The following is an 18682-nucleotide window of genomic DNA, read 5'->3' on the forward strand; positions in this document are numbered from 1 at the left end:
TGGACCACAAAATAATGATGTAACATTTGCTATAAAAACGCCCATGACAACAACACTAGGATTTATACAACTATTTGCGTCTGCGGGAGTGGTCATAAGGCTGTGTGCGAGGTTGGCGTGAGTGTTCGGTGTTTACCTGGTGATTACATTTCCACGTATGTATGATACATTGATCCCAGGTCGTATTTGTAATTTTGCTTCTTGAGCAGTTTATCAGCACTTGACAATAAATAGTATTTGCACTGGTAAAAAACCGTAGAAGATCAGATTTGTTGTTACCGCCTCTCTAGCCAGCGCTCTTCACGAAGCAGATTTACACCTTCTGGTTGAGTTCCTGTTATACTCAAGCCTCTATTTTATCTTCAGCTTGTTCATTTTTGTTTTTCATCCTTGTCAAACTGGTTCTGTTTGCATCCATATTTGCTTTATCTAGCAAATAGAGCTCTGACTACATTACTTCCCCTTTCGGTTTTAAATTTCCATAAATAAGCAACAATCACATAGTGTATGCCTCCATGCCTCCGTGTTTCTTCTCAATTTAAAGCTTGTTACTGCCAACTCTGCATCATCTGACCTGTAAAGAAAAGACTGGAACTTTTTATTCCAAGCTGATTACACAGAGCAGTATATCTTTTTGCACAAAGGCTTTTTTTTCTGCTACTAAATTGCCAATGGCCTTGTTATAGTTCTTGCTGGTAGCTACCTTAGGCTCTGCCTTCTCTGTACGTTGGTCCCTTGCTCAATTTGCCACTGGATTCAAGCTAGCCTGGCTGATGAGGGGTGAAACCCCGAAACCAGTTTGTTTCTGATCCAGGGAGGACCTGGCATGGCAGTTCGGACTGGACTGTTCCCAGGAAGAGCAGGTTCAAGACTGATTTGCATATGGCTCTGTCCAAACTGGGATGGCATAGTGAGTAAAAGAACAATGAATTAAACGCAGATCTGTGACTGGGGGTGAGTGGTTGAAAAGTTTCAGCACTCTTTTCATCCTGTTGTATTTGCTATTTTTACCATAAGTGGCCAAGGGTATTCCCAGGAGTGGGTCCCTTGCTCACTATACCACTGGACTCAAGCTTGCTTGGCTGATGAGGGGTGAAACCTAGAAATCTGTCCGAAGATGCTTGTTTCCGGTCCAGGGAGGACCTGAACTGGCAGTGTGGGCTGGACTGTTTTTTTGAGTAGCAGGGTCAAGAATGATTTGCATATGGCTGGGTTCAAACTGGGGTGACCTAGTGAGCAAAAGAATGATGGATTAAACCCAGATCTGTGTTCTCTGTGAGTGGTTGAAAAGTTTCAGCACTCCGCCCATCATCCTGTTGTGTTTCCCTGGTTTTATGGCAGTAGCATGTATCCTCTGTTGAAGCTACCCATTTTTCCAAGCCGCATTTCACGAATGTGCACCAACACCGTTGTATTTTTGAACTCCCTCCTTGCCTAAACTACCAACAGCAGCCGAGAACGCTTGGAAATATTTTCAAAGGATGCACAGAATTAGAAGTACTTGGGGAGGCGCAGACACTCGACGATTAGCACACGGCTCTGGCTGAAATAGTCTGTGTTTTTGTGCAACTTTTAAACTGTTTTGCACATGCTATGCACATCACCTCCTGCTAAGTTAAGCATTCAGCTCAACTAATTTATTAAGAGACCCAAGTTTCCCTTCTTGGCCATAAATTTATCTTATTTAATTCGGAGCTAAATTGTGTTAATAATCGCACTTCAAGTCAATGCAGACACCTTATAGGAGGGCAGTGACATCAACTTAGTCCCTTAGTTGATTTGCTGCATTGCAAGCGTTTAAGCAAATATTGGCACTCCACATGAATTCAAAGTGATGATGATCTTAAAATAGGCTTTGTACAGGGTTTTTTGTAGGGTGACCCTGTATACCGGAATAGCCGCATACACTTCAACACATACCCCAGGTACCTCCACTGAGCTGGACTTTCACTGGCAAGCATATCCCACATCCGAAAAGCCACAGCCGGAGGCTGCACCTTCTCTTATCTCTCCCCCAAACCATGGAACGACCGCCCTCACCAGTTCAGAACCTCCTCTTGGCTTCTCGAGTTTTTCAAGAAGCTGAAAACCTGGCTTTTCGACTAACCTCCAGGCAACAGTTGCATGCCCACCTGCTAAGCATCTGGATATCCTCACGTGTGATTAGCGCGCTTTGCAAATACTCATAACCTATTCAGACCCAGGCTACTACCGAAATTTTTCTTATGACTTTCCATTCCTTTCAGCTATTGCATACACCTGCGTTGTAGTAGACTTTATATAAGAATTAAGACCAAATCCCCCCCTTCTCAAAATTTTTAGTGGAGCCGGGGATATTTGGGCTCAAGGTTTGTGAGATTTGAGCTTGATCATCAATGGTTTGTTACGTCTACACACATAAGAGGACAATAAAAGTGACCGGCACATTTGAGTTCAAGGTAATTTAGACTAACTAATAACTAGTCTTTTAAGAAAAGTTAATATGGCCATAAAAAACTAATTGTAAAATGGCGGTCAAATGTCTCGATTCATTTCGAGCTCCTTTATATCTCTTTAATGTTCTGTTCCGCTGCCTCACCTGGGTAGAAGGAAGGGCTCTTCACTATAAGGAACATGGCCCCACTCCCAGCGTGAGTCCATTTTTAGTATTATTATTTATTATTTTTTATTTATTTATTTAGAAGTTTTCTATAGCGCTAACAAGACCCGAAGGTAGCAGAGCGCTTTACAATAGAGGGAATGAAAAGAGAACAACAGGACACAAATCCAATAAAGCGATCAGCGAGCGACAATTTGGAATGCGGAAAAGTTCGGACAGTAGGACTTCTTGGTAGCAGGATTCAATGTTACTGCATGGGTTCAGGGGACGCTTGCTGATCCAGGTTACCCGCAACCAAGGGAACGGATCAGGCACAAGGATTTGAGTTGGCTCTTGAATTCTGAATAGGACGGTATAGTTCTGATGTGCGGGGGGATGGCGTTCCATATTTTGGGAGCATTTCCTGAGAACGAGCAGTCCGCAGTTCGCTTCTTTCTGGTTTTTGGTAGGATGAGCAGCAGGGAGTTGGAGCTTCTCAAGCTTCTGGCTTGGCCTGCTTTTTTGAGCTTGTTTGCCAAATATTCCGGTTTGCCGGTGTGGAGGGCCTTGTGGGTGAGGCAGGCCGTTCTGAAGGTGCTCCGCATTTCCACAGGGAGCCATTCGAGTTCTTTGAGTGCCGGGGAGATGTGGTTAGATTTTTTGCAGCCTGTGATCATTCTCGCTGCCGCATGAAGTGTTGTTTTTAGAGGGGCCAGGTGCGATTTGGGGATGCCTGTTAGGATTGAGTTCCCATAGTCCAGTCTTGATAGAACTAGAGATTGCGTGGCTGGTTTGAGGTCCTTGTTGGGAATGTAAGGTTTGATTTTGTTCAGAAGTCTGAGGTTGAGAAATGCGCTTTTCGCCGAGTTCTTGATGTGGTTTGTCAGGGTTAGTTTGGGGTCTAGGGTGAAGCCCAGGGATTTAACGGAGTCGGCTAGCGTGAGGTTGCCTTTGAGACATCGATCGATTTTAGCCACTCGGTGATTTGGGGGTTGTCTTCTTTGTTTGAGATGAGGAGTGTTTCTGTCTTGTCGGGGTTGAGTTTCAGGTGATTCTTTGTCAGCCAGTCTTGAACTTCATTTAGGACATCGTTAAGTCTGTGGATGTCTTTAAGAGAAGAGGTTTCCAGGTAAATCTGCGTGTCATCCGCGTAGAGGTGGAAGTGGATGTTGGCGTTCCTGAGTAATTTGGCGAGCGGTTCCATGTAGATGTTAAAGAGCTGAGGAGAGAGCACTGATCCTTGCGGGACACCCTTGGTGACCTGCTGGGTTTCGGAGGTGAAGTTCTTCATTTTTATTGTTTGCGTACGGTTATGTAGGAAGGAGGAGAACCACTTGAGAACTACATCGCCGAGGCCGGCTCTTTCTTGCAGGGTCATGATGAGGAGCTTGTGGTCCACCGTGTCGAACGCTGCAGAGAGATCAAGGAGTATGAGGAGGCAGCACTTGTCAGCGTCAAGAGAACCATGAATGTCGTCTATGATGTTCAGCATCGCGGTTTCTGTGCTACAGCCTTGTCTAAAGCCGGATTGGAGGGGGTCCAGGAGGTTGATGTGGTCCAGATGTTGCGTCAGTTGCAGGAGTACGCAGCGTTCAAGTGTTTTTGAAAGCAAAGGGAGGTTGGATATCGGTCTAAAATTGTTCAAGTCACTTGAGTCAAGACCGGGTTTTTTCAGCGGAGGAGTGACTTGCCCCATTTTTAGACAATCGGGGGACCACTCCGCTTTGTAAGGAGCTGTTTATGATTCTTCCCCAGATGGGTGCTAAGGTAAGCTTCATTTTTTTGATTAGAGAGGGGGGAAAAGGATCTGAGACGTGTGCTGATGGTTTGGAGGTCGAGATCAGCGAGATTATCTCAGTTTCCTGGACGGGGCGAAAGCTTAGCCAGGGGGAAGGAAAGGAGTTGGTTGGGATTGCCAAAGGGAAGGCCGGGTTACTCTTCTGGAGGTGCGGGTTGTTGATGTCTAGAGACAGTTCGATTTTTAAGACCTTATCGTTGAAGAAGTTGGCGAAGTTATCACAGAGTTCTTTGGATGCCTGCAGGGTTGAGGGCCGGGGTTTGGATGTTTGTTGTCTGATTATGTTGTAGAGCTCTTTGGGTCTGTTTTTGGATTTGACCAGTGCCTCACGGAAGAAGCTGGATTTTTTATTTTTGATATGGTTGTTGTACTTCCTGCGGGCAGATTTTAGTTGGAGGCGGAGAATGGCGGTGGGGTTGTTTCTCCACTTTCTTTCTTTGGCTCTCAAGTTTCTTCTTTCTGTGTTGAGGTCCGCAGTGAACCAGGTTCTGGATGGAGTGGCTCGGCTTCTTTTGAGCTTTAGAGGAGCAAGATTGTCGAGTATGGAGACTAACCCCGCGTTGTAGTGGTCGATGAGATCATTGGTCGAGAGGTGCAGTGTGTTATTTGGAAGAAGTGAGCTTAGCTGATCTTCCAGGATATCTTGGGGTACTTGGGAGAGGTTTCTTGACCATTTGGGGGGGTCTTGCGTAGGTTTAAGCGAGATGATGGGGTGATTGATATGAAATAGGATCATGTGGTGATCTGACCAATCAACGGGTAGTATGTGGTTGACCGTGATAGAATTCTTTTGGGCAATGATGGCATCCAGTGTGGCTCCTTTGAAATGAGTCTCCTCGGTACAGTGTTGGGTGAGGTTGTTATCATCAAGGAGGCTAGATAGCGATCTGATTAGAGGATTGTGGGTCTCATTCCATCGGAGGTTCAGATCACCAAGAATTAGGATTTTGGAATCGCCAAGTACGTCTTGAGCAATCAGGTTTGATAGTTGTTCTCCAAACTCATTATTTCTGCCCGGGGGGTGATAGAGTAGGTGGCACAGTAGAGCGTCGTTGTCTTTTGTCTTGATGACGGTGGATAGACATTCAAACGAGTTGTACTCGAAGGAGGAGGTTTCTGTGATGCTCCAGCTATCCTTGTGGATGATAGCGACCCCACCTCCTCGTTGTTGTTTGATCCTGTCTTTGGAGATGAGGGAGAAACCGGGTGGAACCAGCATATCTAGGCAGGGGGGGGATGTCTTATTAAGCCAGGTCTCCGTGAGGAACGCAACGTCAATGTCATGAGTGAGGATGGCTTCAGCTAAGTCTGTTGCATGTAGTGAGGCCGATCTGCAATTGATTAGGAGGCAGTTGGTGAATTTCTCCTGATTGCTGGTGGTTCTATCTTTAGTCTCTCTGGGTATAGCGGTGAGGACTGGTAGTCTCTGTTGTTTGACGATGGGTAGAACTTTCCGGTGACCTGTGATAACTTGGATTTTGGATTTAGGTGAATCAGCAATGGGGGAGTCGTAGGTGGCGGCTAGTAAGGCTGCTTCCCTGTCTGACATGGGAGCTTCTGATCTAAGCGGCCTGGAGGTTAGGTGTTTTGAGCCCGCTGAAGTGGGAGAAGAGATGGAGAACACGGGTCTGAGGCAGGGGGCTCTTGTTGTTTCGGGTTTTTTTGAATCGGAACACTGGACCTTGGGGAGGGGATCGAGAGGCTGGGCACTGAGGGCTTTTAAGGGCCCTTGGGAGATGATGGTATTGGCGTGCAGGGGGGTCTGGGGAGAGTGTTTATGGGGGTTACAGGCTATACCGAGGTTAGAGAGGATTTCTGATAAACCTAGGGTGATAGTGTCGACCTGATTTTCCAGGGCTGCGAGCCGTTTTGTTATGGACTCAAGGGAGGGGATGTGGGCAACCGGGGTGGGGCCAAGTGTGGTAGGATTCGCGAGGGAGGGTTGGGCGATAGGGGTCAGTGAGAGGGACGAAGGGGGGGTTCGGGGGGGGGCGGGAAGATGATTAGACAAAGGGGAGGTAGGGAGGAAGACAGGAGGAGGTTTGGGCATAGATGAATTGAGGATTGTAGGGAGATTCGCGGGGATGCGGCTCGTTGGCAGAAGGCCGACTGTTGGCGTGGGGGTGGTTGTCGTAGGAGGCTGTCGGAGACTGAGGCTGGGGGAGGTGAGGTAGTTGGAGGAAGGGATAGAGGGAGGGGATTGAGTGTCCTGCTGATGTTGGGTGGCTGTGTGTAGGGGTGAGGTATGGCTGGGTGGGGGGGGGGGCCTGTCGGGCTGGATAAGGATCGCGGAAGGGCGTATCAAGGTCTTCTCTGTTAGTTGTGGTCGTGGTCAGAGGCGGCGTTGGGGCGAGGTTAGAGGGGGTTGGGAGGGCTGCCCTAAGTGTGGGAAATATGGAGTCGAAAGCTTCCAGGTTCTCGTTATTGGCTTGGATGAGGACCGTGCCATTGGTGAAGATGGTCACGGTTATGAAGCCTCTACCCGCTGATCTGAACGGGAGAATCGCGGTTAGTATGCAGCTGTGGAGAGTGGAGGTTGTTTTGGCGATAAGCATCCGCGATCTAATCGTGGAGACCCAGTATTCCGGTCTTTCAGTGTGGAATATTAAGTCCATTAAGTGGTCTGGCACACTGTAAGGTTTAGGACGAACACCTGGTCTGTTTGCCCAACCAAATCCTTATGGTTTAGTTGCCTGCGCCGCACCCTGCTGTATTTATAGTTCACTAGCAGTTTTGTTGTTTTTGTAGAGGAGGTTAAAGCTTTTTCACGAAGGGTTGTAATTTATCTGGACATCCATCAGAACTTGCCCACTTCTAGTCCTTTTCTTGTGTTAACTTGGAAGGACCTGAAATGGAACCCAGTAAAAAGGTGTTAGTGTAAAAAGAACCACGCACAGTAGGAGTGTTTCAACTTATTTTTTAAGTGTCCGTGTATATTTAGTTATGATATCCAAGATAAATGGTTATGGGGGAGAAGCATGGAGTTTCAACACTATTGGGGTCTGGAGCATTGTGGTTTCTGGTGTGACATCCCAGAGTGTCACCTGTGACATCTCTATGGTCATCTACATTTTTACTTGGAGGAAAACAAGCAGCTACCATTTTGAGCCCCAGTACTAGGTGTCTGAACTAAGCCTGCAAGCGGAGGTCTCTACTGACATCGGTGCTTGATGTACAGGTCACACATTTATTCTTAAGAGGTTCCTAAGCAAAGTATAATATGATTTTTTTAAACGGGGCCAGTGATGGCGCCTTGGTGGCAGGCTCAGGCCTTTGCTGCCTTGCTTACTTCAGTGGTAACTTTACACATCATTCGTGGCGCTGCTGCTGTTACCCGTTCAAGCACCCCTTGGAGAGCCAGTGCTTATTTGATCACCTCTGTCGACAGCCGCAGCCTGGATTGCTTTCTTGAAGTGCTTGAGAGGCCATTGATTTTTCCCTTTCAAACGTAAATCTAATCGTCCCAGATAACCGTGGGAGGCGGTGATAGCGCCGCGGTGCCAGCTCTGTTTGAAGAAGATTAAAAGGTTATCTTGTGGTTCCGTGGTTTGAGCAGCGCTGGTGTTCGTTTTTGATTGGTCTATCACCAGAAGGTGGTGGATTCTCGGTTGTTGCCCTTTAAACCTTTTTGTGTTCGGAGGAAAGTATTTTCAGGTTGAAATCTGCCTTCCTTGTTTAAATGTGCGACATCGTTTCTTACCCAGTTTGTCGAATTCGTATATATCTGGTGAAGCTGGAGTAAGGAGTCCGTGTAGAGCGAGCGCATCAGTGCCACACTCTTATCTGTGTGAAGTGAGGAAAGAGGGCACCAGGGACCAGGAGTGGTGGGTACAGAGGGGCAGGCAGCTGTGCCTCTTGGAGAGCACAGAAGGGCCACAGTCTGCCATGGTATAATCTTCTTTTGCCATGTAAGTAAACGGGTTCCCTCAAAGGCACGCAGACCACTGCTGTCAGCTCATCGGGTTTGCGCGGGCAATACATGGGGTGCTCTGGATTAAGGTCTTCCTTTTCACTTAGTGCTCTTCCCTCTAGGCACTCGGTCACGAGTGAAAATGTAAACCAGCATCAGATGTCAAAGAAAACAAGCATTGGAAATGCAATAGGGCTCGCATTAGGAAAGTTTGAGCTATTGGTGTTATAAATGAATTATTTTTATTTGTGTTTTTTTTTTAAATAGCTAAATTAATAGCTTTATCATTTACAAAGCCAATAGTTATAACTTTCGCAAATGTGACACCTATAGCATTTGCAATGCAACATGTTTTGTATTTACGTGACTTAGATGTATTGATATTACAAATAACAATGGCTTTTAATTTTTTTAAATAATAATACTTAATTATTTATTTAATTTGTAATGGCAATAGCTTAAACGTTTGTAAATAACATTTGTGAAGATTATGTTCAGTGTTTTTTATTGTGACGAAAATCCAACAACAGAAGTGAAATATTAACATCTTTTTGTGATTTGTAATAAAGCGTGAAAGCTTGAAAAATTGAAAGGACATATTTGAACCAGTGATGCTGTGGTTGCGCTGAGTGGTGTGTGCATCGGTGTACCTGTTTGGTGGGTGCATTGGTGGAGCTTAGTTGGAGCATCGGCGGAGCTGTGTGGTGGGTGCCACGGCGGAGCTGTGTGGTGGGTGCCACAGCGGAGCTGTGTGGTGGGTGCCACGGCTGAGCTGTGTGGTGGGTGCATTGGTGGAGCTGTGTGGTGGGTGCATCGGTGGAGCTGTGTGGTGGGGCATCTGTGGAGCTGTGTGGTGGGGGCATGTGTGGTGGGGGCATGTGTGGTGGGTGCATCGGTGGAGCTGTGTCGGTGGAGCTGTGTGGTGGCTGCATCGCTGGAGCTGTGTGATGGGTGCATCGCTGCAGCTGTGTAGGTGGAGCTGTGTGGTGGGTGCATCGGTGGAGCTGTGTGGTGGGTGCATCGGTGGAGCTGTGTGGTGGGTGCATCGGTGGAGCTGTGTCGGTGGAGCTGTGTGGTGGGTGCATCGGTGGAGCTGTGTCGGTGGAGCTGTGTGGTGGCTGCATCGCTGGAGCTGTGTGATGGGTGCATCGCTGCAGCTGTGTAGGTGGAGCTGTGTGGTGGGTGCATCGGTGGAGCTGTGTGGTGGGTGCATCGGTGGAGCTGTGTGGTGGGTGCATCGGTGGAGCTGTGTCGGTGGAGCTGTGTGGTGGGTGCATCGGTGGAGCTGTGTGGTGGGTGCATCGGTGGAGTTGGGTGGTGGGTGCATCGGTGGAGCTGTGTCGGTGGAGCTGTGTGGTGGGTGCATCAGTGGAGCTGTGTGGTGGGTGCATCAGTGGAGCTGTGTGGTGGGTGCATCGGTGGAGCTGTGTAGGTGGAGCTGTGTGGTGGGTGCATCGGTGGAGTTGGGTGGTGGGTGCATCGGTGGAGTTGGGTGGTGGATGCATCGGTGGAGCTGTATGGTGGATGCATCGGTGGAGCTGTGTGGTGGGTGCATCGGTGGAGCTGTGTGGTGGCTGCATCTGTGGAGTTGGGTGCATCGGTGGAGCTGTGTGGTGGATGCATCAGTGGAGCTGTGTGGTGGATGCATCGGTGGAGCTGTGTGGTGGGTGCATCGGTGGACCTGTGTGGTGGGTGCATCGGTGGACCTGTGTGGTGGGTGCATCGGTGGACCTGTGTGGTGGGTGCATCGGTGGAGCTGTGTGGTGGGTGCATCGGTGGAGCTGTGTGGTGGGTGCATCGGTGGAGCTGTGTGGTGGGTGCATCGGTGGAGCTGTGTGGTGGGTGCATCGGTGGAGCTGTGTGGTGGGTGCATCGGTGGAGCTGTGTGGTGGGTGCATCGGTGGAGCTGTGTGGTGGGTGCATCGGTGGAGCTGTGTGGTGGATGCATCGGTGGAGCTGTGTGGTGGGTGCATCGGTGGAGCTGTGTGGTGGGTGCATCGGTGGAGCTGTGTGGTGGGTGCATCGGTGGAGCTGTGTGGTGGGTGCATCGGTGGAGCTGTGTGGTGGGTGCATCGGTGAAGCTTAGTGGATGCATTGGTGGAGCTTAGTTGGAGCATCGATGGAGCTGGGTGGTGGGTGCATCTGTGGAGCTGGGTGGTGGGTGCATCTGTGGAGCTGGGTGGTGGGTGCATCTGAGGAGGTGGGTGCATCGGTGGAGCTGTGTGGTGGGTGCCTCGGTGGAGCTGTGTGGTGGGTGCATCGGTGGAGCTGTGTGGTGGGTGCATCTGTGGAGCTGTGTGGTGGGTGCCTCGGTGGAGCTGTGTGGTGGGTGCCTCGGTGGAGCTGTGTGATGGGTGCATCGGTGGAGCTGTGTGGTGGGTGCATCGGTGGAGCTGTGGTGGGTGCATCGGCGGAGCTGTGTGGTGGGTGCATCGGCGGAGCTGTGTGGTGGGTGCCTCGGCGAAGCTGTGTGGTGGGTGCCTCGGGGGAGCTGTGTGGTGGGTGCCTCGGCGGAGCTGTGTGGTGGGTGCCTCGGCGGAGCTGTGTGGTGGGTGCCTCGGCGGAGCTGTGTGGTGGGTGCCTCGGCGGAGCTGTGTGGTGGGTGCCTCGGCGGAGCTGTGTGGTGGGTGCCTCGGCGGAGCTGTGTGGTGGGTGCCTCGGCGGAGCTGTGTGGTGGGTGCCTCGGCGGAGCTGTGTGGTGGGTGCAACGGCGGAGCTGTATGGTGGGTGCAACGGTGGAGCTGTATGGTGGGTGCATCGGTGGAGCTGTGTCGGTGGAGCTGTGTGGTGGCTGCATCACTGGAGCTGTGTGATGGGTGCATCGCTGCAGCTGTGTAGGTGGAGCTGTGTGGTGGGTGCATCGGTGGAGCTGTGTGGTGGGTGCATCGGTGGAGCTGTGTGGTGGGTGCATCGGTGGAGCTGTGTCGGTGGAGCTGTGTGGTGGGTGCATCAGTGGAGCTGTGTGGTGGGTGCATCAGTGGAGCTGTGTGGTGGGTGCATCGGTGGAGCTGTATAGGTGGAGCTGTGTGGTGGGTGCATCGGTGGAGCTGTGTGGTGGATGCATCGGTGGAGCTGTATGGTGGATGCATCGGTGGAGCTGTGTGCATCGGTGGAGCTGTGTGGTGGGTGCATCGGTGGAGCTGTGTGGTGGGTGCATCGGTGGAGCTGTGTGGTGGGTGCATCGGTGGAGCTGTGTGGTGGGTGCATCGGTGGAGCTGTGTGGTGGGGGCATCTGTGGAGCTGTGTGGTTGGGGCATGTGTAGTGGGGCATGTGTGGTGGGTGCATCGGTGGAGGTGTGTGGTGGGAGCATCGGTAGAGCTGTGTGGTGGGAGCATCGGTGGAGCTGTGTGGTGGGAGCATCGGTGGAGCTGTGTGGTGGGTGCATCGGTGGAGCTGTGTGGTGGGTGCATCGGAGCTGTGTGGTGGGTGCATCGGAGCTGTGTGGTGGGTGCATCGGTGGAGCTGTGTGATGGGTGCATCGGTGGAGCTGTGTGATGGGTGCATCGGTGGAGCTGTGTGGTGGGTGCATCGGTGGAGCTGTGTGGTGGGTGCCTCGGTGGAGCTGTGTGGTGGGTGCCTCGGTGGAGCTGTGTGGTGGGTGCCTCGGTGGAGCTGTGTGGTGGGTGCCTCGGTGGAGCTGTGTGGTGGGTGCCTCGGTGGAGCTGTGTGGTGGGTGCCTCGGTGGAGCTGTGTGGTGGGTGCCTCGGTGGAGCTGTGTGGTGGGTGCCTCGGTGGAGCTGTGTGGTGGGTGCCTCGGTGGAGCTGTGTGATGGGTGCCTCGGTGGAGCTGTGTGATGGGTGCCTCGGTGGAGCTGTGTGATGGGTGCCTCGGTGGAGCTGTGTGGTGGGTGTGTGTGATGGGTGCCTCGGTGGAGCTGTGTGGTGGGTGCCTCGGTGGAGCTGTGTGGTGGGTGCCTCGGTAGAGCTGTGTGGTGGTTGCATCGGTGGAGCTGTGTGGTGGTTGCATCGGTGGAGCTGTGTGGTGGTTGCATCGGTGGAGCTGTGTGGTGGTTGCATCGGTGGAGCTGTGTGGTGGGTGCATCTGTGGAGCTGTGTGGTGGTTGCATCGGTGGAGCTGTGTGGTGGTTGCATCGGTGGAGCTGTGTGGTGGTTGCATCGGTGGAGCTGTGTGGTGGTTGCATCGGTGGAGCTGTGTGGTGGGTGCATCGGTGGAGCTGTGTGGTGGGTGCATCGGTGGAGCTGTGTGGTGGGTGCATCGGTGGAGCTGTGTGGTGGGTGCATCGGTGGAGCTGTGTGATGGGTGCATCGGTGGAGCTGTGTAGGTGGAGTTGGGTGGTGGGTGCATCGGTGGAGCTGTGTCGGTGGGTGCATCAGTGGAGCTGTGTGGTGGGTGCCTCGGTGGAGCTGTGTAGGTGAAGCTGTGTGGTGGGAGCCTTAACGGAAATTACAACTCTCAAAACAAAAAAAATCTATCCTTTAACGATGCTGGATAAATTATGACAAGTGCTTGCTACTGTTCCAACAGATACATGCAGAAAAATATGTATTACGTTATTCTGGAAGGAAAACTAAATCACAGAAAAGAAGAGTACGAACCGTAAATGAGAGAGGTTTGTTTGTTAACATCTGCATTGGGAGAAGGTTTTGTTAAACCTGTCGGTGTTTAATTAATACCGAAGCTACACTATATTTTAAGGAATGACAAATTTTAAAGGTCTGCTTAGAAAATAAGTAGCAGGGCAAAATAAATCGCAACAATGTGTGCAGAAAGGAAAGAAAATATATATGAATGTTGTCTGGGCACGGCAACCGCACATGGCAACATAACTGCGCCTTAGCTAGCTACTACACAGTGCACTCAGTACTTAAACCAAAACTCCGAAAGCCCTCTTAAGAAGCATGGAATTCGTGGTCCTAAGTTATTGAGGCACATTTTTGGGGGAGATGTGTTCCCAAAAGACGGCACACTGATTCACTCAAAAAATGGTTTTACTGACAGAGCGGCATTTATCTTTACAGAAAAGGATACCGCATGCATTCCATGTTTCTTTTCAAGCAGAGCATAAACAGTTGTTGCAGCAAGGGGCGGGAAGATTAGGAGACGAAACTGAAAATACGTCCGGCAGGCAGTGAATAATTAGGAGGTGACAAATGACCTGGGACGGCTGCCTTTGATGTGGTAATGCGAGGCAGGCAGGCAGATGGCTGGTGGCATTGTGCACGCGCTTTTTAGGGCTTGCGCTTGCGCAATGACCTAAAAAGCACATGCACTCAAAGGAATCGCCAGTGGAATCGCCAGTGGTGGTTAAACACTGGATAAGCCCCTATAGAGCTTCCAGCTGTGCGCATGCGCACAGCAGGCGAGCCCTAAAAATCAAATGTGGCAACCATGAAAAAAACATAAAAATGCATAGCATTTGGAAGAAAGTTGAAGGGCACAGCCCTAAGCATGCAAAACAATGAGGAAGTGGCCAAGAGGAGAGAAAATGATGGCATTATATTGGGTAATTCCATTACTCTGAATCCATCATTCCTCGTTGCAGTAATAAAACCAAAAAGGTGAGTCCACCTTCTCAGACGGTCAATCCCTTGTCCAATCACCTCATCTGAAAGCAAAATGATGCACCCTGAGAAGTGTGCCTGGCTCACCCATCCATCCAGAAGACGCTGTGTAATGTAGTCGAGCCGTACCCTCGCTGATTTCTAGGCTAATCCTTAACCAGGAGGGAGGGATCTCACTTGAAATGTTTGACTTGTCTTCTACCCTTCATGTATCTAGTGTGCCAGCTTCAAAATCAGTGCTCCAAATCAGCTTTGTCTATATTTGCTAAAATGTGTGCTCTGAAACCCAGTAATATTTATCATTTTATTAAATAATTGTGTTTATTATCCTGGGTGGGCCCGGTGAAATTATTTTAACAGGGATGGGCGCACCACAGTATAAAGTTTGAAGTCCTACAGTAGGATGTTGAATTCAGCTGTGAAGCGACACAAACATAACCCTGAGCACCTAGCAGGGGACTTGTTTCAGGGGTCGGGTCAGCTGAGTAGGAAGGTATGTAGGGTCTGCTAGAACGATGAAACTAGTAGCAGGACGGCACATGGTAAGGGCATCAAGCCTTGTGATATTACACCGCACCATCGCCCTTCCATTTTGTTGGTAGCAGCTAGTGTCCATCCAGTATTGCTGTTTGCTGCATTTTAATTGTTGTGATTGCCAAAGTTGCACATTAGCTCCCATATACACTTTTGTTCCACCGAGCACCACTTTAGTTTGCTTTCAGTGTATGGACCTCCTGTAAAACTAGCGCTGTATTTTCATCTGTGTGCAGATTTACCAGGCCGCAATGGGGTTTTGCTCACCCCTGAACTACAGTCATGTTTTCAGGAATTACACAAGGAAGGCACGATTATGTAAAGCTACGCCAGCGTTATTGCTGTGTATTAAGCCTTTTGGGCATGTGAATCTGATAAAAGATATAGGTATTCATTGTGGTTTTAAGTGCGCTGTGCCTGACCTGATGCTTAGTCTGACATACGCATACGCAAAGCACTTGACTTGTGATGTTCGTTTTTTAACTCCCCATATTTAGTTTTTTTCTTTTTTTTTTTTACTTCACAAATCTGATCGAAATATATCTATTTGTTAAAGGCAAAACTGATTTGTCCTCATCATTTTAGGGATATTTTTATCGAAATCTTTTTATTGACTTTTATGATCATGGAGTTATTAAATGCCTCCTTCTACATGGAAACCTAATAGAAACGCACAGTAATCCATGACACTTATAAGCATCCTCATTTAAACCATTGAGGATCCACTGTGTCATGAACAAAGACGTGCTTCACACTGGTTTCATGACATGATCACAAAGAGCCCAGACCTCTAAAAGAGGTATGTAAAGGCAAGTATATATATCAGTGGTGACTGGTGACATTTGAAAGTGGTGAGGCATACCATTGTTGTACTGCACTGCGGCGAAGGAGCGTAAATGTACAGGAATTTATATAGCGCAAATCACCGAGCGGTTTCTAAGCGCTTTCTTAGGGAACCCGTCCTGGTATTCCCCTGTGAGATAACCCCAGCAGGGTAACCGCAAGGTGAAAGCCAGGCATCCCGCCGCGAGGGGCCGTTGTGGAGATTAAGCAAGCTATTGCCCAGAGTCGCAGAGTGTGAACCCATGAATCGAGTAGGCACCGGAGTGAGAATTGTCGAGTCCATGGACATTTTAGGACTCAAGACCCCGCCGAGCCGTGAATTGAACCCTGGTCCCGGGCTGACCTCTGCTTCCAGGTCTGCCTCCTCTAACCAGTGAGCCACACTTCTCCACTTAGGGAGAAGTGTAGGGCGACTACTGTCCTCAAAGGCTCCACGACCGTAGGCAGTGTATTTGCAATACATATATTCTCTGCTAGTGACGTGGAAAGGAGGGTGGTGAGTTAGCTGTAACTTTCTGATATCAGAGTTCCATTCCTTTACCACATTGGCCCTTCTACCTTCACCCTCTGGTTGTCTGCCCACTTCGGTCTCTGATTCATCTGGCCCTCCACACCTCTGCTTCCCCCCCTACAATCTGTTTGATCACTTGTCCACTGTTGGGCACTTAACCTGTGTGCTTTTATGTCTCATGACCCATTTCTTTTCAGTCTCCTCCCTTTCATTCTGTTTATCGTCTTCATATCCTTATCTTTATTTAATGATCAGTTGCATTACAAATGGGCACTTTCACAGGCACAGAGAGATTAAGTGATTTGCCCAGAATTCCAGGATGTTGAGCCTCCCGCTGAGACATCAGCTATATTCCCGTTGTGATTTATTGTCTGTAAAACCGACTCTCTCCTGAATGCCGCCCACCAACCTAAATGAAAATTCTGAATATGAACATTGTCAAACCCTATAGATTTTGAATAGGCGTAACCTATTGGCTTTGTCAGTGCTTATTGTTACCTTGCTCTTAGTAAAAGGTAACCGGTCTAACCAGCCCAACTGGCCTATGAATGAGAGGAGAGGCTGTACATGGTGGCACTCCATCTAGTTCAAAGGTGTAGACTCTGAGTACGAGCACGTCAGCCAAGCCACCACCTCCAACATGCTAGCACTTGAAAGGAAGGCTGGTACCTACTGATAACGTCCTGTAGCACACTGCCAACTGGGCATATTATAACGATATTGCAAGCCTTCAGCCACACACCTTTATCTGTTTGTGGAACTACCTAATGAATTGCAATATCTTTATTATGAATATTTGGAGTAACATTATTCCCCATCTATTTTAAAAAGCGTTGCCATTCGCACCTTTAGAGTTTGGTGAAATTATCTCCAAGGCCACTGTACTGTGTACCCATTTAGGAACTCTTGCTCAGCACCGTGACGCAATCAAAACTCCTATTTATCGAATAATTAACATATTGCCTTAGGCTTCTTGAAAAACATTACCATAGAACATAGCAATGTGGAACTGTCATGTAAAGAATGAATAGTTGGAACGCTATATGCTGTGCATTGCGAAATCTGGCAATCACTGTACCGAGTTCACGAACACCTCAGTTGCGGCTCGCGGGGGTGGGTGCCAGGGAATTAAATTTGAAAAGGAAAACTTAAACTTACCTTATAGCCGGTCCGTGCCACCTCTGCTCCCCTGGCTTGGCGCCTTCGCGAACGGCCCTGGAGTGGACTGGCAGCCACTCTCCGCCAATCCTGGCGCTGCAGGGCACGGTTAATCTTCGCACGCCCATTAGGAGACCCAGGGGCTCCTAATTGGCATGCGCAAACAAGTGCAAACACAAGTTCGCATGACTGGGCACGGGCTAAAAATTCGCCCTCCGTCCCCACTCATGCGCACTTGTGTTGCTTCCTGCTGCCCCAGTGACAATCATGTCAGTCAACATGACGCCAGACTCTGAAGGGGTGGGCGGTCCGACGTCATGCTGACTGACATGATTGTCAGTTCTCCGTCTGCGTCTTTGAACTTAAGTAAACTGATTCAGTTTACTTAAGTTCAAATACGCAGACGGAGCTGCGGGCGGGGGGGCTATGCCCCCACGCCCCAATGGATGCACCACGCCGGATATATATATTATATATAGATATATATATATAGTTTTTTTTACGGAGTTTTATATAGAGCAAACTTGACCAGTATCGGGTATCCGATCGCTTTACTTACCACCAGTTGCATTACATGAGGCCACTTTCATTTTTGTTATGCACGGGGAGGTTAAGGGATTTGCCCAGAATCACAGGATGTTTGACCGCCCTAGCTGTTAGGCCAACCGAGGATATTCACATGGGATCTGTTTACATTCAATGATTCGAAATTGAACTAATTTGCATAATCAATGGGTATCCAGTAATGTGCCATGGGTCCAGCCCTCGTGGATCAATGCTAGGCACCACTGATGTTTAGAAACGCGTGTGAACCGTAATCTGTAAGCAGATGTTCCTGTGCTCTGGTATGTGTTTTAAAATGTTGTGCATGACTAATCTGTATCTGATGTTTTTTTTTTGTTTCAGAAAAAACTGAAGGCCGATGCAAAGAAGGCTATTGGACAGCTTCAGCTACGCACATTAAAGCAAGGAGACGTGGTAAAATATAATAATGCATATGTATTAACATTGTGCACTTGTTACTGTTAAAGGTAGCTATGAAATAATCTGTATAGGAATAATATAGAAGAGAAAAAGTTTTTCATTTTTCCTCATTAAAGAAAATCGCTGTCGGCTAAAACTTTTAAGGTTATGGTAGCGTGTAGTCTGAAGTAAAACAAAAAGAGAGTAAGGGTATTTCACTACAATGTGTGGTAGGAACTCCTAGTCCCCTAAAGGAGATATATAGCAAAACAAATGGAGGAGTACCCCCTATAGGCAAAACAGAGAAAGTCTCTGTGCCAAAAGCTTAAGGCTTAATCAAGCAATTGTGCCCAACCTTTACGTAGGACATAGCATGTCCTTTTTGAAGACCCCTCACTCACCAACCTAGTTGGTGACATGCTTCATCATTGGGGTCCCACCCCGAAGGCCGAGTGCCAACAGGGTGTGCTACGACACCTGACTACAGTGGAGCGGGTATTTTTTCTTTTATATGTGCAGTGATAAAAAGGGGTGAAAGTGATTTAAGAAGGGGCCAGATCTACTCACTTCAAGATTTTATTCCTGAGCGACTGGGTACCCTAATAAAAGAACTGTGACACCTATGTCTAATTATGTAGACTTCGGTGTACAAGACGTGTAGTGTTATTAAAATAGCGACGTGTGCTATGTGATTTAAAATTAAGGTCATAGGTCTACATGTTTCAACCTCTTGCGATTGTGGATTTTCGTCAGGACCAAAATAGAAAAAGAGAAAAAGACCTGGGTGGTACGCACACGCTAAGGCGCGTCCTGCCCTCGATCAGTGTTAATTAGTAAACACAAACTTGTGTCCCTTTTCAAAA

General features: G+C 48.9%; 1 protein-coding gene across 2 annotated transcripts in view; it reads left to right on the forward strand.

The window, feature by feature from the left end:
• RNF128 (ring finger protein 128) overlaps positions 1-18682 on the forward strand; it is a 657937-nt gene that overhangs the window by 536979 nt on the left and 102276 nt on the right. For both annotated transcript variants that reach the window (XM_086918579.1, XM_086918580.1), the window contains exon 3: positions 17763-17834. In XM_086918579.1, coding sequence (XP_086774705.1) covers positions 17763-17834 — 72 coding nt within the window. The remainder of the gene's footprint in view (positions 1-17762; positions 17835-18682) is intronic.

Source organism: Lissotriton vulgaris, chromosome 4_1, assembly GCF_964263255.1.
Source record: "Lissotriton vulgaris chromosome 4_1, aLisVul1.2, whole genome shotgun sequence".
Lineage (NCBI taxonomy): Eukaryota > Metazoa > Chordata > Amphibia > Caudata > Salamandridae > Lissotriton > Lissotriton vulgaris.